The sequence below is a fragment of the Micromys minutus genome (assembly GCF_963924665.1).
Source record: "Micromys minutus genome assembly, chromosome: 3".
Lineage (NCBI taxonomy): Eukaryota > Metazoa > Chordata > Mammalia > Rodentia > Muridae > Micromys > Micromys minutus.
Window position 1 is genome coordinate 65,156,631 of NC_137972.1, and position 27,011 is coordinate 65,183,641.

The 27,011-nt window shown below is 41.2% G+C and overlaps 1 protein-coding gene across 1 annotated transcript in view; it reads right to left on the reverse strand.

The window, feature by feature from the left end:
• Positions 1–3,885: 3,885 nt before the first annotated feature.
• Positions 3,886–27,011, reverse strand: part of LOC308418597 (neuronal acetylcholine receptor subunit alpha-7) — a gene marked incomplete at both ends in the record, with an annotated part of 109,947 nt that continues 86,821 nt past the window's right edge. The window contains 6 exons of the mRNA XM_080913985.1: positions 3,886–4,404; positions 8,505–8,614; positions 9,740–9,826; positions 10,707–10,901; positions 12,180–12,347; positions 15,087–15,166. Of these exons, the coding sequence (XP_080770111.1) occupies positions 3,886–4,404; positions 8,505–8,614; positions 9,740–9,826; positions 10,707–10,901; positions 12,180–12,347; positions 15,087–15,166 (1,159 nt within the window). The remainder of the gene's footprint in view (positions 4,405–8,504; positions 8,615–9,739; positions 9,827–10,706; positions 10,902–12,179; positions 12,348–15,086; positions 15,167–27,011) is intronic.

Here is a 27,011-nt window from a genome sequence, read left to right on the forward strand (position 1 = left end):
ACCAGCTCAGGACATAATGTTCTCACCTTAAGTATTCTGTTAATGAAACCTTCTACTGGGGGATAATTGAAGTTTCTCGTCCTTCCTATAGACACTTAGACAGAAAAATACTATCTCCATTTTCCCAGACAACAGTAATAGTTGAGCAGATACATGTATAATTTTTATTATGATGAGGAAAATACATGTCTTCATACAAGTAAGGTTGTGCATCATTAAAACATCCATCAACATTAAGAACAAGACAAGTATGCAAACAAGCCAATTGCTGTTCTCAAGTGCAATTCCATAGAAAAGGAAATAAAGATACTGGAAAGAATGGGGAAAATCTTAGACACAATTATGATGACTAATTATTTGACATTAGCATACAAAACCCAACCACTGTTCTTGTTGGCTAGATTTGGCTAGAAAACCAAAAGAAACGCCAACTGAAAATGGTATCCAACTGATAAGATAGCCAAAATGAACAGCATGAAATGTATAGGGCTTTTCTGAACAGCCCTACTGACTGCCATCATACTAGATTTGAGTACAAGCTGAAACTGTGGTGTTCCCTAACAGGAAGACCTGCTGTGTGAATCCATTGTGACCCCAGTTCATGACACAGAGAATAAGACAGATGGATCAGAAAATAGTATCCACTTGAAAATATTGATAATACCAAGAAAACTCTGAAAATGAATAGCACTGAGACAGAACAGACTAATCGGAACAGAAAAGCACTTGAAGAAACATAGTTTACACATAAGGCGACAATCTGAACAGTGTGGAGTTTCACTGCATTGCAGAAATGCTTTATTCTATGTCTGTGTACCAGTGACCACCCTTGGAGATAAACAACTACATCTTTATCCATATCTCCTATAAGGAATCTTAAAGAATAAAAAGTCATAAAGGCGAACAAGTGGAAATGTTAAGTTTTAGAAGGAAAAATATGACTAATTTATTTGTAATTTCAACATGGGAAGGCCTCTTTAAACCTAGAATCATGGTCTACAAAGGAAAACATAAATAAACTAACAACACAGTGCTTTAAACTTTCTATATAAACAATCAATGAACACCATAAAAAACACATGACAAATAAAAACTAAAAGAATAAAAAATTTAAGTTTATATTAAAGATATAAATATTATAAAACTGAAATTACCAATATATATTTTCATATATATATATATATATATACATATATATATATATATAAACTTCAACCTTGCTCACAGCAAAATGAACTAAATTCAGAATGTTTTGTGCCTCGTTATTTTTGCTCATCAGATCGGAAAGGGAAAAATTAAATTTGGAAGTATTTAAGAGCAGAAACCTGAGAATCTGGCCATTTAGCTTTAGATAGGGGTATGCACTGAGTTCATGGAGGACCATCCAGGTATCTTTATCCAGAGTTCCACATAGTCTTAGATCCAGTCGTTCCATTTCTAAACTGGAATTTACACACAAAAACTTTGGCAAACGATGCACCGATATGCTAACAATAGGCTTGTGTATACAAATCAAACTTGGAAATGTTACAGCTGTGTGTTCATCACTCAAAGGCTGATCCAATACATTATAACCACCAAATGGAGTGGAACTCTAAGCAGCTATTAAGAGGAATGAGGTAGACCTTTAGACCATTATGGAAAGCTCTCTAGGACAAAAGACTAGGTGCCTAGACCCTTTCAAACATGAGTTCTAGGAAAGCAACAACAAAGTCTCTCCATGTCCTCCTCCCTCTCTCTGTTTCCACCTGCCCTTTCTTTCTGTCTAAAACTGTCCCAAGGAGGAAACTGGAGCAAGGAGAGACTATTTTAAACCACAGACACCTAACTATGGACACAGCTATTCTTGATCATTATTTTATAATGACAATAATTACTCAGATAGTCAAAGCAACGGCTAGGGTTCAATTTTTAACAGTAAGACACAGAGCCTAGTATTTAGGTATCAAAACATATCTATTTGTTTCTAGTTACTTTAATCAAAAAGCATAATACCAGCAAAATATTTTATACCATTTGTTGATACTGTATGTAACAGATGCATGCTGGGAATGACCCTGATCCAGATGGTGGGTGCTGAAATCAACAGTCTCCAGATTTATCCACATCACCCTACACTCTCTCCTCTCTTTAGCCAAACACACACACACACACACACACACACACACACACACACACACAGTGCATACATGCACATGACCACATACATACAGAGTACCACCAAGTCTTCATCTTCCTATAGTAAAAATAATGGCTGGGGAAATGTGAGTGTTTGTTTGTTTGCTTTTTATTATTCTGAGAATTTAAATCTTCTCTCATGATTACATTTCTGGAGTCAGAAGTTGAAATTTCTGGGAGCCTCAGAAGCTTGATATAGTTTTAATCCTCAAGAAGCTCAACAACATTGTTAAATAGTTTTTCTTGGTGAAAAAACCTCTCACCTCATTAACAAATAAGGATATGCAAACAGACTGGTGTGAGCAATGTAGCCAGAAGGACCCTAGCTCAGAAGAAGGAAAAAATAAACAAGCAAACAACACTTTACACCCATCTCCAGTGAATCCTGGCACTGACTCCTAGTGAGCTTTGCATCTGAAGCCATGGGAAGGCAGATCCTAAGAAGCCAAATCCTGATGGTACTAGCTTTGTATCTAGACTCGTAATCAGTGACACCATCTCTCCACAGTTCCTGTCATACAGGAACTCAGAGGGGACAAATTGGTTCTCTTTAGCCGAAACATGGGGAAAAAGCCATAGATTATATGTACTTGGTGTGCAATAGTCCAGATGCAAAAACTTGTAAGACTTGTTAAGTCTGACATGCAGAGAAACTGACATGCATTTATTTTCAACATACACACATACACACACACACACACACACACACACACACACACACACACACATTTAGGTAAGCTTCAGCTCATCCTTAGTTAACACTCAGAACTCTATTTTCCCTTCAGGTTTTGTACAAGCAAATTTACTTAATTCAGTTCCTGGAAGCATCATGAAGCTTGGGGGTCATCTGAAATCTACAGGAGTCAAAGTCTTGAAACCCTTTTGGTTAGGGTGAGTCCTAGTTTTGAACTGACGCAACTTGTGTGCTAATTTAATTGTCAGGACAAATTTACAGGAATTAGCTTGCTTAAAACATCATTCAGAAGGCCAACTTTATCCCTGGTATAAAGTTGTAAAGACAAAGATGATAGATGATAGATAGATAGATAGATAGATAGATAGATAGATAGATAGATAGATAGATAGATAGATAGATAGATAGATGGGTGGGTGGGTGGATGGGTAGGTAGGTAGATAGATAGATAGATAGATAGATAGATAGATAGATAGATAGATAGATAGATAGATAGGTGGATCGGTGGATAGATAAAAAGAAATGTAAGTTGAAACACAGTAAAACTAGCAGAGAAACTAGAAGAGACGTTAGTAGTTTGAATTTGTATTTGCCTTCCTTTCACAAGGCAGTTGTTGAAATGGATCCAGTGGGGACTGCTCTGCATTAGTTTCAGCCTGCGTCTGTGCATGGCAAAGGCAGACAGCAAATCCTTGTATGAGCTCATGACAAGGGGCATGCTTCCATGCACCACCAACCAGACTGACCTCTCCTTGGCTAATATCACCATGAAGATCTACCCTGTAGGGCTGTCCAGAGTGGGCAAATGACCAAATAGTGCCCCTGCTAAGTTCAAGGATATGCCACTGCTAAGTGCAAGAGTAAACAAAAGGCTGCTGGGATCTTTTTAGTTAAAGTAACTAGAAAATTAAGTCTCAAGATAGCTACAGGGATACCTCAGAGTATCTTCCATTTATCACAATGTGGAGTTAGGACCCTCAGATTTCCTTCTGTGCGTTTCCTACATGATAATATTAAGCGAAGTCTTTGGATACAGCCTCCACAAAGTTTGGGGCTGACATGAGGATGCCGATGGTGCAGATGATGGTAAAGACCGAAAAGGCCATGAGGCACAAGCGGTCCACCACACAGGCTGCGAACTTCCATTCGCTGCAGATCACCTCACTCTCATCCTGGCAGCGGAAGCGGTTGGCGATGTAGCGGACCTCCTCCAGGATCTTGGCCAGGTCGGGGTCCCCATCAGAAGGGTGTGTACCATGCATGAGTTGCTCATCGTGTGTTGGGGAGCAGGCCAAACGGCCACATACGACCCCAGAGTCCGGAGTTGGGGCACAGTGCATGCCCTCCAAGCCTCGGAAGCCAATGTAGAGCAGGTTGCCATTGCTGGCAGGTGGCCCAGCACCCGCGCTCAGCTCCACACTGGCCAGGCTGCAGCGCCGAGGCTTGTGCTGACACGCCGGCCGCACCTTGTCTTCTCCGGGCCTTTTCATGCGCAGAAACCACGCACACCAGTTCAGAAGAATGATTCTGGTCTGCAAAAAAAAGAGGATGTCAAGAGCTGCTCAGAGTTATATATCAGATGAGCCCTCGCAGCAATGTGACCCCTACAGAGGAAGACTTGCTTTACAGATTGTAGGGAAAACATGCTTCCATGCCTTCTCAGTGGCTTTTAAATTTTTTTTTTTTAAAAAGCGAATCAGTGAGGAAACCTGGCAAGAATGGAGTCAAATATTAACTGAGAATATGACCTATGTAGGTTTATCACTCAGGGAACAAGCTGAAGTTCCCTCAGGCTAGACATACGGCACCGTCTGTGAGGAAAAAAAAAGGCAGCTAGTTAGGTAAAGATGTCTGGGATGTGTATAAGGAGAACACCATTTCTTTCAAAAGCCTTCCTTTTTTATTTCTAGAGACCTGCAGATCTAATTCCCTGGCCCTCATGCAGACCGTAATCTCCCCTGCAAGGAGTCTTCAATATGTCAGACTCCTAGCTTGGAGCAACTTCAGGGTTCTAACTTCAGGTAACCATATCTCTTGTGAGTAACTTTGTATCTTTGAGAGGTTGGTTTTAAAGGTTGCACCAAGATTATCAAGAGAATTAAGGAGAAACAGAGAAGGAAGGTGACAGTCTCTAATCCGTCCTCAGGGGTTGAAAGGACATGTTGTACTCCACAGGTGCCAGGTTGTTTAAGGCAAAGACTTGTTCAAATCTACATAAACAGACCGACTGTTGGGCCTCAGAGCCCTGTGATAAAAAGAGATGGGACATTAATATGGAAGAAAGCTTAGGCGTTCTTAACCCAAGTCATTAGGCTCTGATGATGAGCTCGTAAGAGCATGTGTGGGCCCGTGAGCTGCAGACAGAAGCAGGCGTTACAGACTTGCTGTGCATAGAGCAGACCAGGAAAGCTCCCAGACAACAGTGCCCCTGCTGGTGTGCACATAATAAGTGCAGGGCTGCCCAAAACAAACAAAAAAACCAAAAAACCCTCAGCCTTTTATAATTTTTAAAAGGTTGTAGTTAGGTACTAGAATCCTAGGTTATCAATGTGGCCCTTGGAGTTTTATGAATGTTCCCTGTCTGATGCACAGTGAAGAGTTGCTCTGCCAGTTTATAGGTTTTGTGTTTTGAGGCAGCTAAGACCTCAATCTGGATGAAGAAGATACTTGAAGTCAGTCTCAGTGTGTAAACAGTGGATCTTCTAAAGCATCTAGCCACACTGGTGGCAGATGCAAGTTGTGAAGTCCATGTCAGTAGTTCTTGATGCTTTGGCAGTCGTTTTTACAGCATTTTATCAAAAACTGCAAACATCAGATCTGTAGATAAGGAGTGAGAGGCAAAAGAAAGGTCAATCTTAGGTTCCTCATTCCTGGGCAGCCTGTCACAGCCTTACACTTCCAGTGGCAGGTTGAACTGAGAGAAACTCACAGCTGTACTGTAATTTCAAGATTAGGAAGAAGCAGGGCTGGAGAGATATCTCAGCAGTTAAGAGCACTGGTTGCTCTTCCTGAGGTCCTGAGTTCAATTCCCAGCAACTGCATGGTGGCTCACAGCCATCTGTTATAAGATCTGATAATCTCTTCTGGTGTATCTGAAGACAGCTACAATCTACCCATATATATAAAATAAATAAATATTTAAAAAAAACAAAAGAAGGAAGCAGAGGCACCTTCCTACCTTCTCATGAGCGTGAATCTAGCTCAGTCATTCAGAAGGCATGAAATGAAAATAAAGTCTCCATTTTACAGATAAACTGAGGCTCAAAGAACATACTGAACTGGATCAAGGTCAGCCTTTTATGGTGTCTGCTGCAAGCCTTGTCTATCAAAGGAACCTGGGCTCTCTTCAGAATGCTTATCTCTTATCCTAACCTTCTTTAGAAGACCCTAGATGGCTGGTGCTAGATCTCAAAAGAGGCTGTCAAACAATATGTGAATCCGAATCCAGATGCAACTGTGCGCACAAGGATTGAATAGGGTTGGGCACCTCTTCTGCCACATGGGTTCCGTATGTGCCGTCTGAGATGTATCTGCAACTAATATGATTTGTGTCACTAAGTCTGTTTTGAATTCCATGGGCCAAATTATCAGCTTTCAAGCACAACACATCCATCTCCAAATACAGAAGTGTTCTGTCAGTACTTATCAACCCATGCCCATGACCTCTTCTGTTAGCCTACAGTTTTGTTGTTACTTGTGCAAATGTCACATAATGTCACTGCACCCAGCAGTATCTTCTTCATAATAGCAGCAAATCATAGTAGGAGTCGCCTGGATACTGTTTACATTTCAAAGATGCATAAGATGAATGGAAAGTGTCCAATACTTTACAAAATGAGACATATACACTTATGTTTTACGAGCAGCCAATTGGTTTCTGAGAGGCTTGTGATAGACAAATGCTCTTAATTAAGATTCTAGGAGAATAAAGTGGAACCAGTTTCATTAAAAATGGCTCTGTGTCTCTGTGTACCAGCTTATCTTCACACCAGCCAAAATACTTAAGGAAATAAGTATGTGTGTATTGTGTGTGTGTGTGTGTGTGTGTGTGTGTGTGTTAGCATAAACACTAAAGGAAAAATAGAGAATTCATTAAAATGGCTACCAATATTTGTGGTTACAAAGGATGGGAGTAAAATGGGAGGTAGACTTTCTTATGCCTAATGTTGATTTTCCTCTTCCTTTTGAAGCAGGTAGTGTGTAATCTGCTTCAAATGAATGGCTAAGCAGACAGACCTAGCTTAGTTTGCCCTCATGTATCACGATGCTAAGAAAAAGAAGAATATAGGTGAGTGGACAGCTCTGTAACAGGACTGATGACTTCTAAAACAAGATTTCTGGACAGCAGCCAGAAATGTGAGGCATTTGAGGCAAAGGCACTGAGGCTGAGCACGTGCTACAGCTGGAGCGATGAACTTCATGTGGGATTTTACGATGTACATAGGGCAAGTAGAACAAAAGGAGAACTAGTACTCTTATGGGGCCACTGGAAAATCAAACGTTCCCTTTGCCAAGTCAGGCCATTGTAAGCTATTGCACAATGACTGTATTCAAAAGGTTGGAAGCCCTTTATTCTACTGGGGATCAAAATGCATCTTTTGCTATATGCTGTGTTTATCACATGGTTGATTCCTACATTTCTTTTTGGACTTGAGTGTTATTGAATGGGTCTTCAATAAAGGCCATCCTCTTTGGGGATGGAGAGGACTGCTCTTCTATCTTTCTACAGAAAAACAATGGAGGGTGGTTAGGGCAGCTACCTTCTACCTTGGGTTACATCGTGTCAAAGTGAGGAAAGTCTGGGCTCAAACTGAGCCCTAGTCAATGTCCCTGTGTATCAGCTTCAGATACTGGGTCCCGAGGTGGCAAGGCAGGTGAACACCAGAATCTAATAGTGCTGGCCTGATGCTTGTAGGTATCAGGAAGTGACAATGTACCCTGGGCTTATCCATTTCCTTTTGTTCTGTTACCTACTGGATCACTTCATCATATATCATGGATTTGGGTGGAAACTTGGCCCTATGTAGTTCTGGTTTCTGTCCTTACTAATTCTAATAAGCACACACTTAAAAAAAAAAAAAAAAAAAAAAAAAAACCTTAGGAAAAAATAAACCTGAAAGTATATTTGAATGTGTACAGATAATTTTCCTATAGAATTCCCTAAACAAGATAGCATAAGAAGTACTGGGGTGGCATTTACACATCAGGAAGTACCATACGGCATCTGAGGATGATCGGTCGTATACTGGAAGGTGCGTGCAGGTTCTATGTAAGCGCTATACTATTTTCTACCAGGAGCTGGGGTAATTCCAAATTCTCTGTTGCCAAGAGTTCTAGAACCAGTGCCCTGCAGATACCGAGAAACATTCATTCTGGTTCTCATTCTTTTTGCCCCTCTGTCCTGCAGTGAAGCTCCAGTTGCTTCCTGGCCACTGTCCTAATCCATTCAACTTGCTACATCGTAGTCCTCAGTGGAAGAGCATCGACAGAGCAATGCTAGCAGGACACAGAAGCAGCCAGTGTGGAGGCCTGATCTGGCAAGTCAGTGTGAAACACTGCCACGTCCTCAGGACACACCGAGGGGTGGGGTCTGTTGAGGGGCCCTGCAACTCCACAGGGGCACAAGACATACCCACTTAGGCATTTTGCCACCATCAGGGTCATGGTGGTGATATCGAAGCACAATCACTGTCACCACCACAGAGAGGCCCACGATGATCATGGTGCTGGCGAAGTACTGGGCTGTCAAGAGAACAGAAGCAGTGTAAACCCTGGAGCTCCAGCAGCACCTACTGGGTTGATATTTTCCTATCAGGTCACACTGTGTGGTCATACTGAAAAAAAAAAAAAAAAGCTATAGCTGAATAATCATTTTTCTAGTGGAAAAGGAACAGAGAGCCTAGACCTCAAAGACTTCTCTCCCCATCACAAATCAGAAGTGGCAACTCTCCCACTGAAGCCTAAAAGTCCATGACAGCATCCCTGTGGCACCCTGACCAGGAACGGAGTGAATAAGGCAACGTGAATCAAAAGCTAACCTGGACACAGTGTCCTTTACACGGTCCCCTTTGTTCTCATCTAGCAAACCCTACAGATACGGGGTCTTCCTATTTCTATCCCTCATCCCCTCAGAAACACCTACCTTAGATAAAACATATTTGCTCTACCCCCATCCCTCTAAACAATTAGCTAACAAATTGATACCAAGTGATTTCAGGAAATAGTAGCTAACAATTAAAATATGTGTGATTTGTCTCATTTTAAATAAAAAGATTAGTCAAAAAAAAACCCCAATATCTAGGTAAAGTATTGGGTCTCTAATTTTAAAGTCTTTGGGTCTAGAGCTGAAAGTATAAATAGGAGGAATATAGAAGAAAGGGGCAATTCCAGAACACACTCATACACACACACACACACACACACACACACACACAATCACACACACATACACACATACACACACACACACAATCACACATACCCCACCCACCCATCTGCCCACCCACACCACCACCACCATCACAGATGTCCCTCTCTCATTTTAAAAGATGGGTCATGCTTCTGGCTAGTCTTGAACTTCTGAATTCTCTAACCCTCCTGCCTCACAATCACAAAAGGTGATGGCAATTACACAAAACCTCTCATTGCCATTTCTTCAGACTAAAAAGAAGTCACAAGTGTGAACACCTCTCTCCTATTTCTCCTGCTTTGGCCTAGGTATGGGCCATGGTGTTGTGCAATAGTTACAGCAAGCCTTGTCCCCATAGCAGAGAACAGAAGGGTAGAAGAAACCTCCAGAGCCTTGAAGATGTTCCTTCTCTGTGTACCTGCTGGGAATCACTGGGCACATTTGAGCCCTTGCCTTACCTATCAAGGGCACGGAATCAGATGTTGCTGGCATGATCTCAGCCACAAGCAGCATGAAGACAGTCAGGGAAAGTAAGACAGTTATTCCTGAAACACAAATGTGAGGAGTTCCTTAGGCAGAATGGAAAACAACACAGAAATTCCATCTCCCAGGAGCTCACAAAGGGAGTTGCAGAGCACTAGCTAGGTGGCACCATTAAGTCCTGTGGTTTCTGTATATACAGGCATATGCAGTTTTCTGGGTACGGTTCCCATCACCACCTGGAACCCAAAGGAATCTCAAAAGGAGGCAAACTTAGAAATCACAATGTTGAGAGGACCAAGCAGCATGATTACTTCTCAGGGTCTTTCCTTAGTACTAAGAAGAGTTTAACACAGCAGGATCAGGAAACCGTATGGCCGGACTTGGTTTCTTTAAGGTTTTGCCTCTGCAGTTTAATTAGCTGTGTGACCTTGGATAAGATATTTAACATTCTAAGCCTTATGCCAAGAAGGCAGACAATATGTGAAAGCTTTCTTATACACATTAAATATGTATTTACTTAGTAATTTTGTGATATAAGAAGCTCATTCTATCTTTCAATATCTCACTTTTCATGTCTTCACAGGGAATTATAACAAACTTCATTCTTATTGTAATGTGTACAATAATTTACCGAGGCAAGCTGATATTAAGTTAATGTGTCTACCATCCATGCTGGAGGCTGGCTAGCTGCCACTGAGGAGCAAGGTGGGTGGAAGTGGGGGGTAGATAGCCCATCGGGGTAGAAACTGATCTGGTCTCTTGCTCTATCCTGTCTTCTTCACAAGACCACGGAATCCTTGGATCCTGCCCGATTCTCTGAAAGACATTCCGTATCTTTAAGAGCCAGAACCAGGAGTTTCTGATGTTGTGAGGATGATCCTGCTTATAGGCCCATGAATCCTGTAGAGATATCCTCAGAGAAAAAAAAATATGAATACTTACCAAGAGAGATTTTCTCTCCAGAGTCTGCAGGCAGCAAGAATACCAGCAGAGCCAGGGCTGAAATGAGCACACAAGGTATGAGCAGGTTGAGGCCATAGTAGAGTGTCCTACGGCGCATGGTTACCGTGTAGGTGACATCTGGATATGGCTCTTTGCAACACTCATAGAACTTCTCATTCCTTTTGCCAGGGATTCCTGCATGGGGTGCCAGAGAAAGTAATGAGGCCATCAGGTCACCAGAATATACATATCTTTTTTTTTTTTTTTTTTTTTTTTTTTTGGCCAAGAATGTACTACACAGGAACACAGCCCCTAAAAAAAGGGTAATGGGTGTTTTAAACAAACCCTTCCTCATATGCTATAGCTATTTAAAGGTATCTCAGTGATCTTCAAACCAACTTATAGATATTGTTTTGATGAATTAGAAGTACTTACACAATGTTAATTTTATAGCATCACAAATTCAGTTATAAGCATGTGCCACCGAAGAGTGTTTCTGTCAAAGATGTAAGAAATGTCCACGGTGATAGTCCAGCCATACTATCAGACTAGAATGGATCCCATGTGCACATAAAAGCTGCACCAACATTGCTAGTTTACCATCCCTTACTGATTCTGTGACTGGCTTACTTTGTGTATTATAAGTGACTTCCATCACGTTCACACAGTAAGATTACATAATGGCACTTCTCAGAATGTATACCTTATAGTAAATGACTCATAATAATATGGGTTTGGATTCTGAATAAGTGCAGTATAGGTTCCTATTGATTAAAAATAAATGTCAAAATGGCTATAGAGAGAAAAACAATCAAACTATTTTTCTAAGACTTAGAGATTTGCCAACAGGGGGTAAATTGTCCTGCAGGCATCATGTCAGGAAGTGCATCTGCTAGAAGGAACAATTTCTCAGAATCTCAGATTAGTTTAAAAGATTGAAAATGCTAGAGTGACCAGTTTGCTCCCTGTCCTAGACAGGACAATGGATTTAGGAAATTATTTTTAAACTACTTGGCTGACCCTTTGCATCCTCCCACCCCATGTTGAACTATGATATGTACTCTTTACCTTAAAATCCAAAGCCCACCCCGTCTCGGCAGAGTGCTGTCCTTGTGTCTTCCAGTGTGCCCAAACACTACTGTTTGTACTTTTGACTGAGCTCCACTTTTGATTTTCTTCATTTACATTGTCACTACAGTGTGCAGTCCAGCCATACCATAGGACCAGCACAGACCCCTTGATTGCACAGAATCTGCACCAGCACTGCAACTCTAACAGCCCCACCATGGCTGTTTGCTGCATTTGCTAATTGTTTTCTGCTTCTCATTCTGGAGCTCTCGGGACATGATGGAAGAGACTGCCAAGTGTAGTAAATAAAAAGAACACTGGAAAATCCCCAATTTCTTCAGCTCACACAAGCAGAAGGCACATTCTTTTTCAGGGAGACAGCATCTTGGTCTTGGCTAGCCTTACCCATGAGATCCCATTCTCCATTGGGGATATAGCTGCTGATATCTGCCTCTTGCATCTGCAGGTCCAAGGACCACCCTCCATAGGACCAGGACCCAAACTTCAGTTTGCACTGCTGCACATCAAAAGGGAACCAGCGTACATCGATGTAGCAGGAGCTCTTGAATATGCCTATGTGAGCATAGGAAGTGATCAGAGGACTGAGATGGAGCCAACTGAAACAGGCTCAAAATATACATCAGGTTCCACAGCCCACCCACCACCCCAAACTCTCACTACACCTATTTAGGACATACTGAGGTGCCTCCACACCTTCCTATTTTTTCCTTTGCAAAACTCTCTAGAGTAGCTCAGCTGAAGCTTCATTGCCTTTTCAAATTAAAACACAGTGCTAGCCTCTGTTATGGGAGGCTTTTCTTATGAAACTGTGCAAATTATTCATTATAAACTTTATTTGCCATGGGCACATTCAGACTCTGAGCAATATGAGAGAAAGAAAGGGCATCATAAATCTCCAAGACATTGATATAGATGATGAAGAACTTAAAAAGAGAATTGGAAAGAGGTGGGGAGAGGCTGTTGTTTTTAAGCAGCAAATTGAGAAAATATTTAGTTATTTGAATACACACAGATACATATATGTGTACACACAGACACACACACACACACACACACACACACACACACACACACACACATATATATATATATATATATAATTGCAACCTATAATTGTTCAGTTTCCAGAGTTAGGATGAATAGGTACAAAATTAAAGAGAGGCGAAAGAGGGAGTTTGGTTACAAAGGTAGATTCTACTAAAAGAATGTGCTCTTTCCTGCCCACAGTCTGGACTGTGCTAGAAGACACATATGGCTGAAATGCCCCAGTGCTAGTGGGGCCAGGGCAACACACTTCACATTTCTTTGACTGAATTAAAAGACCGAATGGAGGATGGAACTGAAGAGCTTTACACTCATAAGCTCCAAGACACAGCCACTGCTGAGATAACATAATGAACTCTCCCTATATAGGTATGACTTAGAATCCCAGATACTTGGGAAGAGGAGTCAGGAGGATGACAAGTCCAAGAACATCCCAGGCAACTCAATGATTCCCTGACTCAAAACAAAAGGGCACACGGGTTAGGGATATAGTTCAACAGTATACTACCTACTTAGTATGAATGAGGCTAAAAACTTTATCTGCAATACTATAATACACACATAGGTGTATGTATGTGTGTGTGTATGTATATATCACATACATGTGGCCTACAGAATTACTCCAGATTCTCACATAAACTTGAAAGTAACTACGGGTACTCTCCTACCATTAACAATTGATTCTAAATTGTATTTGATTCCACTTTTATAAAAAGGACCCAAGAAGAAGATGAAAACGATTCACAGGTTGTCTGAGGGTGGCATCAAGATCAGTTAACTGCTGTGAACAGTCAATGGATGACGGGGACACTCTGAAATTGGATCGGTCATGGTGCTCCTCTCGCTTCAAATGTATAATATGCAAATTCTACTGCCATGCACCTGTTAAAGAATAAACACATGGAGAGGGCTGAAGATATGGTTCAGTGGTTAGGAACACAGGCTGAGCTTTTAGAGGACCCAGCTTCAATCCCCAGCAGCCACATGGTGACTCACAATGGTAACTCACTGGTGACTCAATTTAAAGTGTGCTAGAAGTCAACATACAGCCCAGTATGCAAGGTGCTTGCAGTGCGGAGGAAGGGCTGGAGTAGGCAAGCAGATGATTTAAGACAGAAAGCCTGAGAAGCAACACTTCTTTAATCAATATAAACATCAGTGAAAGGGATCTGTCTCTGATAGATTCAATCACTTATTCATTCATTTATTGACACGAAGCCACCTGCAGTTGAGGAGTGATGGATTATAAGGTGAGCAAACACAGATTCTGTCTACAGAATTCTTATCACCTGCTAACAGGAAGAACATTGTAAACAATAGGCCAAGCCAGCTTTGCTGTGTCCTTTCAGATGGGAGGGGGCTAAGTGCTAGAAAAGGATGTGGTAGGCATTCATGTGTAGTTCTGAGAAGTTATATGTTCAAGAGTTACATATGTCGAAAGGGTGTTAGTGTGTTGTGAGCGGAGAGGTAACAGTGTGGCACAGGGTTAGACATTTGTTATGAGCCAATTACAATGAGGAAGATAATTCTTGAAAATTCTATTAAAAAAATCAAAAGATAAGGTAGAAAAAAATAATCCCTATATACTAAAACACACCTTGAATGTGTGTCAGAGGGCAGCAGTTTCTCAGGCTATAAACTGCTCAACAAGCAGCCCAGGATTCTGTGAGTCCCACAGTAATGACAGGCAGGATGACAAATCAAGCCCATAAAGTTCTTTATCACCAGGAGGTTAAGAAGGAAGAAACCAGTTGACAAGTCACCAATGGATGCTCCCTGGAGAGCACTGGTCCTTGCATCTATCTTGTGAGAAGTCTTGAGTGCATGAACCCAAGATGTGAACCCAGAATGCCCACCATCTTCCCAGTGTTGGTATACCTGTCAAGTTACTGTGCCAACTAGAAAGAGATGAAAGAGAAAGGCCTGCCTATCATGTTTATGGGCACAAAGAAGAGTTTGAAATTACTCAGCAACGGAGGCTAGAGTGTGAATTAACATTAGTAAAAGCATGTGGCAGGCTCTGGCAAAGACATTCTGAAATGTCAATATCCTATTAGAGACGACACCCAGAATGAGTTGAGGAGACATGTGAGAGTTCAGATGGGAAGGGAAGCGGGAGTGAGGATTCACCATGGAGCCATTCCTCCCCTCAGGAGAGGAGCCAGCCCTTCCCTTAGGAGGTCAGTCCTTGGGACAGATGTAAATAGGTGCTTAAATCTTCTCACTGGAATGAGTCCAAGATCTTACCTGGAGGGAGATACTGGCAATGCCCAGATGCATTTACCAAGACGTTGGTGTGGAATGTGGCATCAAACCGTTCATCAGCACTAGAAATAGAAAAAGGATTCATGAGTCAGCACCTGCAGGCAATGGGTTTCTCGGTGTCCTGCAGAACTGTGCTCAACCAGTCAGAAAAGTAGCAGCTCTTTGAAGGGTTCCTGCTTGTAGCTGGACAAGCTCACACCTGCCTGGGAGAGCAAATGTGGCTTATCTGGAGGGTCTTCTTATGGAAGAGCCAATGTTCACTCTCACTTCATATAGATTGTAATGTTGTAGGTTTTTTTTTGTTGTTGTTGTTGTTGTTGCTGTGATTAAAGAACCCCAACAAGAGCAACTTAGAGAATAAAGGTATCTTTTTGGTTCACAATTCTAGGTTATAGGAAAGTCAAAGCAAAAGCTTAAAAGCCTTGTGTACACAGTCAAGAGCAGAAAGAATAAACACATAATCCCCTATTCCCTTTCTTTCTCAGCTAGTCTTGCCTGGTTCAGGACTCTGCCATTGTGTAGTACTATTCCCGAGGAGACATGAACAAATATCTACTCACCCTAGATAAGGGGCCCAGGACAGGCTTAAAGTAAGGATACCATCAAAGTCCAACTGGATGAACCAGTAGGTTTTATTGATGGGGACTATTGACAGGAATATGGTTAAGGGGTTACTTACAGGGGCAGAAATGACTCAACATATTTGCACCATTAAAATCTATTTCAGAATTGGCGATAGTATCCAATCTCTAGAATGGGATTCATACTTGACTAGTGTTTAAAAAAAAGTTAACAACTCCTGCCAGCCATTTCTTAAGTTTTTTACATTCTTATGTTTTGAAATCTGAGACTTCAATGATCCTACAGAGGCTTCCCACTTGAGATCAGGCAGTTCCTAGAGAGAGTGAGCAAGTGTTCTAGTTCGCTTACTGTTGCAATGATAAACATGACCAACAACAACTTAGGGGGGATAGGGTTTATTTGGTTTGTAGGTTACAGTCGATTATCACTGGAAGCCAAAGCAAGACTTAAGGCAGGAATCTGGAGTCAATTGAAGCAGGATTGGAGTCAGAATTACCACAGAGTAATGCTGTTTACTGGCTTACTCCCCAAGTCTTTCTCAGCTTGCTTTCTTATACAACCACGTGCCCAAGAGTAGTGTCTTAGTCAGGATTACTATTGCTGTGATGAGACACCATGACTAAAAGCAACTTGGGGAGGAAAGGGTTTATTTCAATCACGGTTCCCATGTAAGAGTTTATCATCTCGAAGGCAGTGAAAGCAGGAATCTGGTGACAGACAGGAACAGCAGAGCCCCTAGGGGAGTGCCACTCACTGCTCCAGGTGGCCTGCTCAGCTTGCTTCCCCACAGAACCCACAAACACCAGCCCAGGGGTGGCCCCAGCCAACGGACTACCTGCCCCCTCATTCGATTTTATGGGGGCATCTTCTCAGTCAAGGCTTCCTCCTTTATGATAACTAGGTTGACATAAAACCAGTCAGTATAGGCAGCATAACCCACAGTGGGCGGGCCCCCAACCACCAATCATTACTCAGGAAAATGTCAGAGCGATCTGTCCACAGGCTAACCTGATGGGGCAATTTCTCAACTGATATTTCTTCTTCTTCAGGTGATTCCAGTTTGTGTCAAGTTGAAAAGCTAACCAGCACACCAAGCTTCAAAAGTCTCTTTCGAATCTAAACTAAACAAATTGGAGCCATACTCCTACCACCTACGGTATCAGGCTCCAGTGCCCAGGGCCCTCACGGCCCAGTGTAGAAACTGTCCCTTACCACCAGAACCTGCTATATTACTTATGGTCAATGGTGAACCCATTTGCCCTTTAGGACTGATTACCCCAAAGGAAACTAAAAGAAAGGTCACTGCCTGCTTACTCCATTATCTGTGCCTTTTGCCTCACATCCATCCTAGAGCTTTTCCCTGTGTCTCTCTCGGAGTGCTTTACAGCCTACACACACACACACACACACACACAAACAAACAAACAAAACAAAAAAGATCTTTCTTAATAATAGTCATTTTCTTGTTCCCATACCAGATTAAAGTCAACTCTATGTGGCTTCAAAACGCCAGCCTTTATGTCAATAAAAATAAATGGCCTGAAGAAAACATCAGCAGGGATGGGGAGAGAGTTCATTGGGGTCGTGAAAAAGTCAGGCAACACTGTTCACATCCGTAACTACAGCAGGGGTGGTCAGAGAGACCTGGATTCCAAAGCTCCACCAGCCAGCATAGGCAAACCAGTGAGCTTCCAGCTCAGTGTGAGAACCTGTCACAGGGCAGGAGCATGGATAGTGATAGAGGAAAACAATGGGTGTCCTACCTGGCCTCTGCGAGCTTGCACACACACACACACACACACACAAACACACACACACACACACACACACTAAATAAATAAATAGAAAACCCAGGCATCCAGCCAAGGTGTTGGCAACACACTATAAAGTCCCCCTCAATTTAATAAACAAGGTCCCAAACTGGGACTTCCCATGCAGACAGCATCTCAGGAAGCCTGCTTTATGCCTGAGGTCCCTCAGTGGAAAACTCAGAGTCACAAGGCACCAATGATCCATCTTCACTGGGAGCCACACAATCACCAGTAAGTATTTTAAAACATTTAAAAATAAAAGAAATTAAAAGGGGGAAACTTCCGATGGAAATGATAAAAAATTACTGCTTAACAAAAAGTGTAATATCCTCTTCAAATTCAAGAATATATTACAACTGGGAAGCAAACAGAAACCAAAGCTGCGGTTGATGAAGTAATTTTAAATGCATGGTGTGAGATTCTGCTGGTAAGCATCACAAAAGACAAGTGGACCAAAAATGATGAATGAATGCCACACAAAGGACAAGGCCAGCAGAGCCCACGTCATTGACAGGAAGACAAGAGCCAGAGTGGGAGGGAGAAAACGACCCAAGAAGAAACCACACAAAGGAATTGTCTAAGCAGAAGGAGGAGACCATTCAAGTGTGAAGGCAGGGAGGGGTATTTATACAAAGGCCAGAGAGCTGGAGTCCCACGCATCTGTCCTTGGGGAGCTTAACAGAACAATGAGGGTAAAATGGATGGAGATAGAGAGTGAGAGAAGAAACTTTTATACTCATCTGGGAATGGAGAACAGCCTCACTGGGATGTGCTATGCAGACAGCTAGACTATCTGGAGCCATACTGGAGAGGTACATTCTGGGCTGGCTAGAGATGGGCATCAAACAGACGAAAGTGTGCTTTGTAATGCAGGCAGTGTATAGCTGTGAGTCTTGCCTAGCCAGGAACTCTAAATCCTACTGCCTCAGTCTCCCAAGTATTATGACTACAGCTGTGCATGACCACACCTACCCAACATTTGGATCTGATTAAAGGCACATCTGTAAAATCTCCTAAAAAGAAGTTCTTTTGTTACTGCCATAGCCATTTTGCTCTGATAAGTGTACTAACAGAATCTCCCATTTTTTAAAAATAAATATTACATTAAGGAAAAATAAATTCAAAAGGGGAAAATGCACGAGACTTACTTATGAAAGAAAAATAGGATGGAGTTGATGGAGTTTAAAGGGAAGGAGGGAAGCCATTCATCACAGATGGATTGGGACACATCTACCTCCCTACACAAAACTCCACAGGGAGAGACAAAGGGTGGAAACAAGTTTGGCTACATCTGCACATGACTGCCAGTGAGTCCCATTATATATAGAAACTGGAGGGACATCAGCTTCTACACTGACTCAGGAGAGTATTATAACTTTCCAGCTTTTTCTCGAAGACCTCAGGGCTCCATTTTCTTAAGAATTTCATAAATCAGAAAGCTCTGAACACCCCAGAAACAACTTACAGACTATATGAAGTTCAAGAAAAACAAAGGCCAAAAACAAAGAACAATCATTATGCTTACACTTTACACATCAAGAAAACTTTGACTACTTCCAGGTTACATCTTGTTTTACAGGTTACTAGTAAGATTTTAAGGCATACTATCAAACCTTTAAAAAAATCAAGTACTGACAAAAATGTATTCATATGCTGTTATGCAAAAATGCTTTTAAAATCTGTACATTTATCTTTGTTTTTTAAAATAAAGTTGTTCAATTATAAAAAAGACCCCAGAACTCAAAAACATGTCCGAATCTCAGAGAATGTCTATTTTCTTTTTGTTGTGTATGAAAATGGATATAAAACCTACCATCGTTCAAATGACTGGATCTCAAATTTTAGCTCTTCAAAGACAACCAGTGTATTCATGTGGTTCATTGTCCTCCCTTCTGGGTAAAAAGTGTAAAGGCATCTTCTCTTCCCCTGAATGCACACACACTTGAATCTCTTACACATGAGTCACCACATAAACCTTCAGTCTGCCATTGCCCGTTTGAAAAGTTCATGTTTGTGCATATCATTTCTCATAGTGAACCTCTGTTTCTACCAAGGTTGATGATCCACAACATTCACACAAAGTATCAGATGTGTACTAGAGCCCAGAGTTTTTGTATATTTTAAGTTTGGAGTTTTTGTCTGACTTATTTTTATATTTATAATAAATACCACCATGGGCATCTGTTAGATCCATGATTCAGTTATGAAAAGAAGCAGTTACTAAAAGCTTTTCCTTCAAGTATTCAGATTAATTTAATTGAAGAGTTTTCAGGGCCACAAGAGAAATAGGCTACATACGAGAAAAAACACTGTTGCCAGTAGCAACAGCAAACCTGGGTGGCTCCATGATTTCTGAATGTTGTTCATCCACACAGAGCACTGAGATGAACAGGACTGGAACACTGCAGCTGCAGTCCAATCAGACTGCTGTGTTCAAGGTAGCTGATTCATGATTCTGTCCCATAGGCAAATTGACTTCATCAATAAGTGATACAGAAGTAAAATTGTGAGTGAGATTTGTGCTAATACCACTTTATCTGTTCTAAACATTAAGGCTAGATAAAAAAAATATTTGGAAAGAAAAAGCCTTGAGACAAACCTCTGAGTTTAAAAATAGCTCGCTCTCTCACCTCCCCCCTCAGAAACTCAGGTGTCCAGAGACCAGAACACAGTAGCAACTATGTAGGAATCTTCACCCCAAAGCCATTGATGCTGATAACACTGGAGCCAGCTCATGATAGCCTAGAGCAGTGGCTCTCAACCTTCCCAATGCTGCCCCCCTTTAATATAGTTCCTCCTGTTGTGATGACCCACAGCCATTAAATTACTTTCGTTGTTTCTTCATAACTGCAATTTTGCTACTATTACAATAAAGAACTGTAGTGTAAATATTTTGGAGGCAGAGGTTTATAAAGGGGGTCTTGACCCACAGGTGGAGAACAGTTTTAAAGGGGTCCACTTTACTCTTTTCTCTGCTTTTGTGTGTATCTGAACATTTTGTGTTAGTCTGAAAAATGTACAATCTATCTTTCCCCATCCCCAGTGTCTGGAAAATGCAATACCTAGGCATAGTTTTTGAGAACCTCAGATCCGGTCCCATTTTCCCATCAAGAGCTGCCTTTCTAGGTTGTCTCAACTTTCCACCAGCCAAAGAGATCATGAGCCTGCACTTAGTATGAGGAGAACTCTGAGCCTTGTCCTCATATCTAACTACAGAAAGGACAATGAGGAAATTTTATATCAAATATTGGGGTTTTTTATCTTGAAATGGTCTGTTGAGTTGGGAAGATATATGCAGGCAAAAATGAAGATATCCATGTCTCTGGCAGAGGCACAAAATTGCATTATAAATCCAGGGCAAACTGGAACATGGGAGCTTTGGGAAGCTGGACTTCTCAGTGTATAGGTCTAGCCCCAAGCAGTTATGTGGGGAAAGGATCTTGGAAGCAAACGGAAGGTGCCTATGGGACTCCCAATTGTTTTCAGAGCCAGTAAAGATGTAAAAAAAAAATGAATCTTCAGCACTGAGCTAGATAGCATAAGACAGGACTAACGGAGCTCTCTTATGAACATCCCCTCAGCTCTGACAGAATACCTGGTTCTGCATCAAAGACAAGCTTGTCCTAGCCACTTCAGCTTTCTCTGTAGCATTGGCATCTACTGCACAGCATGGGGGAACCAATCTTATGGCAGGAAGGTGAAAAATGAAGAAGGAAGAAGGGAGTGGAGGTAGAGTCACTGGCTTGAGAAAAACAGAGGGGGAGCAATCTCTACAAGGCTCAGCAAGACCAACACCATAGGGCAACTATTGACCAGAATGAAACTGTATCCAGGAACTAGTAAAGAATTTTAAAAGACGTCAGCTGCACTGTACTGCTATATACTGGTATAGGGACACAGATACTGATGTGTAAAATCCATCACTTGGGTGAAGAATGAGGTCTCAGGAGAAATCAGCCCATTCCCTCTAAGCTCCAAGTTAAAAAAAAGATGAAAGTATGATTTATCTGAAAACAACAAAATCATCAGGCATGGAGGCAATCCATCTGTCTCAAAACACAGTAAGTTTAAGGCACAATTTATTCCTAAAGAAAGTGAAAAAGTCATTTCTAACAACATGTTAAGATACAAAAGTTTTCATGATATAAAACAGGTCTATATTGAGGTATCCATAAAATGGATAAACTATAATAGATAAATTTTATATAAACTTTACTTTGACTTTTTTTATTCTAAGTGTCTGCAATCAGCTCCATGTAGCTTTTCATATCACATAACAAGAGATATTTGAATATCATCATATTATTATAGTCATTTCTTTTATTTTTTTAAGAAATTTTTATTTATGTATGTGAGTACACTGTAGCTGTCTTCAGACACACTAGAAGAGGGCACCAGATCCCATTATATATATCTGTGAGTCACCATGTGGTTGCTGGGAATTGAACTCAGGACCTCTGGAAGAGCAGTCAAGTGGAGCCATCTCTCCAGCCCTTCATGATCATTTCTAAGATCTTAGGACAGTAGCACAGCTCCTGTTATTGTGGTGACCCTTAATCATAAAATTATTTTTATTGCTACTTCTTAACTATAATTTTGTTACATTATAAATCATAAATATCTGTGTTTTCCATTTTCAATGGTCTTAGACAACTCCTGTGAAAGGGTCATGACCCACAGGTTGAAAACCAATGTCTTAGAAGTTGCGCCTAAAACATAGGGAGGAAACTTCCAGAAGAAAGAGAATAACCCATGGTCTAGCACCAATCTCAGACACTATTAATGATTCTCTGTTATACTCACACACAGGAGTCTAGCATGGCTGTCCTCCGAGAGTCTCCACACCGCAGCTGACTTAGACAGATGAAGATACCCACAGACAATCACTGGGAAGAGGTCAAGGACTCTTATAGGGGGAAGGAAGGCCCAGAAGGGAATAGGAACTCCACAGGAAGACCAACACAATCAACTAACCTGGACCTTCAGGAACTCTCAGAGACTGAGCCATCAACCAAAGAACACACATCAACTGGAATAAGGCCCCTGGCACATATGTAGCATGAGTGTAGCTTGGTCCCTATGTGAACCCCCCAACAACTAGAGCTAGAGCGGAGGTTCTCCCTAACGCTGCAGCTTGACTGTGGTATCCATGTTCCCCAACAGGGCTGCCTAGTCTGTCCTCAGTGGGAGAGGATGTGCCTACTCTGGCAGAGACTTGATGCACCAGGGTGGGGGGAAACCTAAGTGTGGAGGGCAGCCTTTCAGAGGAGAAGAGGCTGGGGATGGAGATCTCAGGGACGGGGTAGGGAGACCAGGACCAGCATTTGGAATGCAAATAAATAAATAAAAAATTAAAAGTAAAAGGTTAAATCAGTTGTTAAAAAGACCCAATTTGCCAGACTTTAGCAATGGTATGATGGGAAGTAGTTTACAGAAATGATAATGTATATAATAAATAATAGAATTCAAAAAAAGGAAAAAAAAGAATAAAATAAAATTGTGGCTACAAAGGAGAGAGGTTCAGAAGGGAGGAAATAGGTTGGGGATAGATAGGAAGATGCAAAATAACAGCTATACAAGGCGACTAACTTGTAATACACAACATGACGTTTATAAGTAAGTGGCGTTGGCTGACCTATCACTCCCAATGATGGGCACATCACTGACTTCACTCCCGTGATGGTTTTACATTTATATCTCCCTTAATATACTTTAAACATAAAGAATGCCATTTATTTTGAAGCATCCTTTCTTTTTACCATTACACATTAAATTCAATATAATACCATACATGTTTCTGTGACAATTACAACTTGATTTAACACTACAGAGGTCCTAAAAATCCTCTAAAGAACACAGGAAAATACTATGTAGCATTAGCAATGCTTCTGCTTGTTTCAGATTGGGTCCAGCTGGACATTATTAGCATGAGAAAAGTGTTTACACTTAAAGTTCACATGTCTCTCAAATTCGTTCTTTCTCTTTAAAATTCTCTTACCTAGTAAACTTTTGCTCCATATTGTAAATCTCGAGATCTATTGGTCCAATCACATAAAGATCCCATTGGAGCTTTAGTTGTAATAACATTAAATTTTGCTTGAGAAAATTTGCTGTCTTTATGGCATTGTGTTTACCAGGCACAGACTGATGAAACTAGATATTTAGGAAAGTTTTTTTTTTTCCCCCAGTGTAGATGGGTAATGTTTAACACCGGCAGATGCTGGCCATAAAATCAATCACATAACATTATCTAAATGTTTGTGGTAAGAGAACTGAAATATATTTCATATTTATATTATTTTCCCCTATTGAATATATTTTGTGTAGACTCCTTGAAAAAAATAATCGATTAATGATACCTTATTCTTTTCTCATGTTTTAAATTTTTTTAATTTTCTTGTTATTTGAAATTATGTGGTTTCTAGGATTTTTTTTTTTTGTGATGGCAAGTAACAGTTTTATTTTGTGGCACATGCTATATAGTCAGTGACTATTCAAGAAGCATTTCCATCGCCGTCCAGGGGATGCCGGAACAGGTGACAGCACCAGCTACTTATGTGTGGCTACATATGGCTTGGTAACTTGTTCTACCCAATCATATATCTTCGCAGATATTGTCCCTTGGACTAAAATTCAGATTACCAAAGGATACTTAGGTCAAATGAAATAAGATACCAAGCCTTGAGAAGATATGGATTGATATATCAAAAATACAAGTTACTAAGAGGGGAAAGCTGATGTGGAAAGGTTGTACGCCATATGGTTTCAATTCTGACTCTTGAGAAAGAGCCTGGGGTTGGAGGGAGAGGATGGACAGGTCAGACACAGAAAGCACTCTTGGACACTAAATATGTTGCCAGTCAGCAGACTGAGGATTCAAAGATTGGGGTCTCTGTGCAGGGTGTACATATCTGGGCTGTTAGAATTTAGCCAGTGTTAAGAGTTCTCCACCTGGGTTCTGAGACCAGTGCTAGAGGTTTATTAATGACCTGGACCTCTTTCAACTACCAGCCTCTATAGGTTCTCTTCTCTGGCTTTTTATAGCCCTTTCTCCTTTAGTCTCAGCTTTCTGCTTGCACTCACAGAGCCCTTTCTTTCCCTTTCTTCCTGTATGGAATACACGTGAACTGTTCTGCTTTTTTTTTCTCTCCCATTTGTTAGGAACCTCTTACATCCCAGTGGCTACCACCAAGAAAAGTCCCTCCTGTGAGGTTGCACTTGGAAGGCAGGGGGAGAGATGGGATACCTGCCAATGCTCAGGAGCGTGGGCACCATGAGGGCTGCTCAAATCCTAGGTAAAGTCTGGGTGAGTAAGGCGTGGGATGCTCAGGTGGGACAGCAGTCTATCCCAGGGGGTGTGCTCTCCCTTTTGTCCTCCCTGGCCAGGGTAGAACAGTCGTGGAGTTATCTACAACTATATAGGGAAAAAAATGCCATTGATCCCGTGAGACTGGTATTTAAATCACACATTTTCCCTTTAAATCCCTTCTAATGTAAGTATTAAAAGATCCATACTTCTATATTTTTTGCATTCAAAACAAACTTGTTAAAGATTTACAATATTTACTTGGGTACTTACTTCTCTGGATATTTGATTTTCATAGTTCATCTTTTCTGTTTTTGCTTTTACCTCCTGCATCTAGATGGCTTAAGTTCTCACGAAATAGCTTACAGATTTTCTTCTTTAGTTATTGCTGAGAGATTTGTGTTTTGTCTTGTCTGTTTTTGTTTAACCAGCTGACTCATCCACATGGTTTTAGGTGATTAGCTGTGATGATGCTGACTGGCTTCTCCACCGACTCACTGCATTTCTTCTAGCCTCTTACATTTTCTTTGCTCCTTCCCCTCTCACTACCAGATGGAGGATAAATATGCAACTCCTGTTTCTGTTGATTGTTTTCATTCATTTCTAAGTTATATATTTTACTAACGCTGGTGTTTCTAGGGTCTTCCTGGAAGAGCATTTTCCTCCATACACTATATAAACACTGCCTCTCACTCTATTCTTTTTCAATACTTTAATTCCACTACTGCTTTTTGGGATGATGCGGTCTTGAACCCACAGCCTTGGTATATATACTAAGGAGACATTCTATGTCCCAGCTACGCTTGCACCCTATTTTTTTAAACATTAAATTCAGCTTTTATTATCTTCTACATTCCAGTTTGTTTCTAAGCAAGCCCCCAGCATTTTACCTGATTTTAAAAATGATTTACTTTACCTATTCTTCTCATACCTCACTCCTAAAATTTATCTTCTGGTCATTTCTTTTATGGCAGTGTGCATCCTGCATGGTAAGTTTCTTCGGTCTTTGTTTCCCTGGGAACGCCTTTATTTTATCTTCGGTATAACATGGCTTAGCTTGGGACAGAATTCTAGATTGGCAAATATTTTCTTTTAATGTTTAAAAGTATTATGACACTTTGGGCTCCTATTGTTGTCTTTCAAAGGCCTGATTCTGTCTAATTGCCATCTCTCCCTCATCTGGTTATCTTTTCTCCTATGCTCACCATCTTTTGGCTTCAGCCTTCTGCAGCTTTATTTGCTCAGCATTTCTTTGTCTTTTTTCTTATTGCACATGGCACCTCAGACTCACATCTCCTGAACCTGAGGATCTATGCTTTATACTGATATTGTTAAATTTTCGAAAGTCTTGTGGATTGCGTCTTCTATATAGAAAGCACTGTTTCGGTGGAAAGCTCCCTTCCCCCACAGCACGCACTGGGGTTAGCTGCTCCCACACTGTAGACTGCCTGAGCTATTCTGCAGCTGGTTGTAGATTATAAGCGATTGACAGATGTAGCAACTGAGCTTTGGGGGGAATGCTTTAACTGGTACAGCTTTACCTCCCTGCCCATTGTAGATCAACAATTTTATTGTTCATTCCCAAACCCTTTTTATATCATATAAATCTGTACTGGTTTGGCTTTTCCACCTAACTGGCCAGGGCATCCACCTTCCCTCATGGAACTTAATACACTGTAAAACACGTTCAGTTTTCAACTTACGTGGAGGTTGAACCTTTACCAGTTTTAGAAAGATGTGTTTTAAGGCTGTCCCTTCATTCTTTCTCTGGCTGCTTTCCATAGTACCACCAAGGTGTGTGGGACACCTGCTGGTTAGGCAAAGGTAGGAACCCAGTCTCTACTGATAAGAATTCAGTCTTCCAGACCTGATTTATGAGTGACCTTGGACATTGTAAATCTACAATTTACCTAATCTAAACTTAGTGGTGCTTTCTGTCAAGGACTACTCACACAGGAAGCTTCTGGGAAGACCTGATGCAGAGATGTGACATCAGCATCTCTGCTATATCTGTTTACTATTCTTTCCTACTTCCCTCTGAGTCAGGCAGGAAATTGCTTCTGCTCCATCAAGTGCATCTCACCTGGCGTCCTGTGCCTCCACTGAGTTTTTTAATTGGATGACTATTTCTCATTTCCACTAATTTTACTTGATTCTTGCTTTTAAATGGTATGTAGCTCTTTTCTCCTGTTTGCAACACTTAATTGT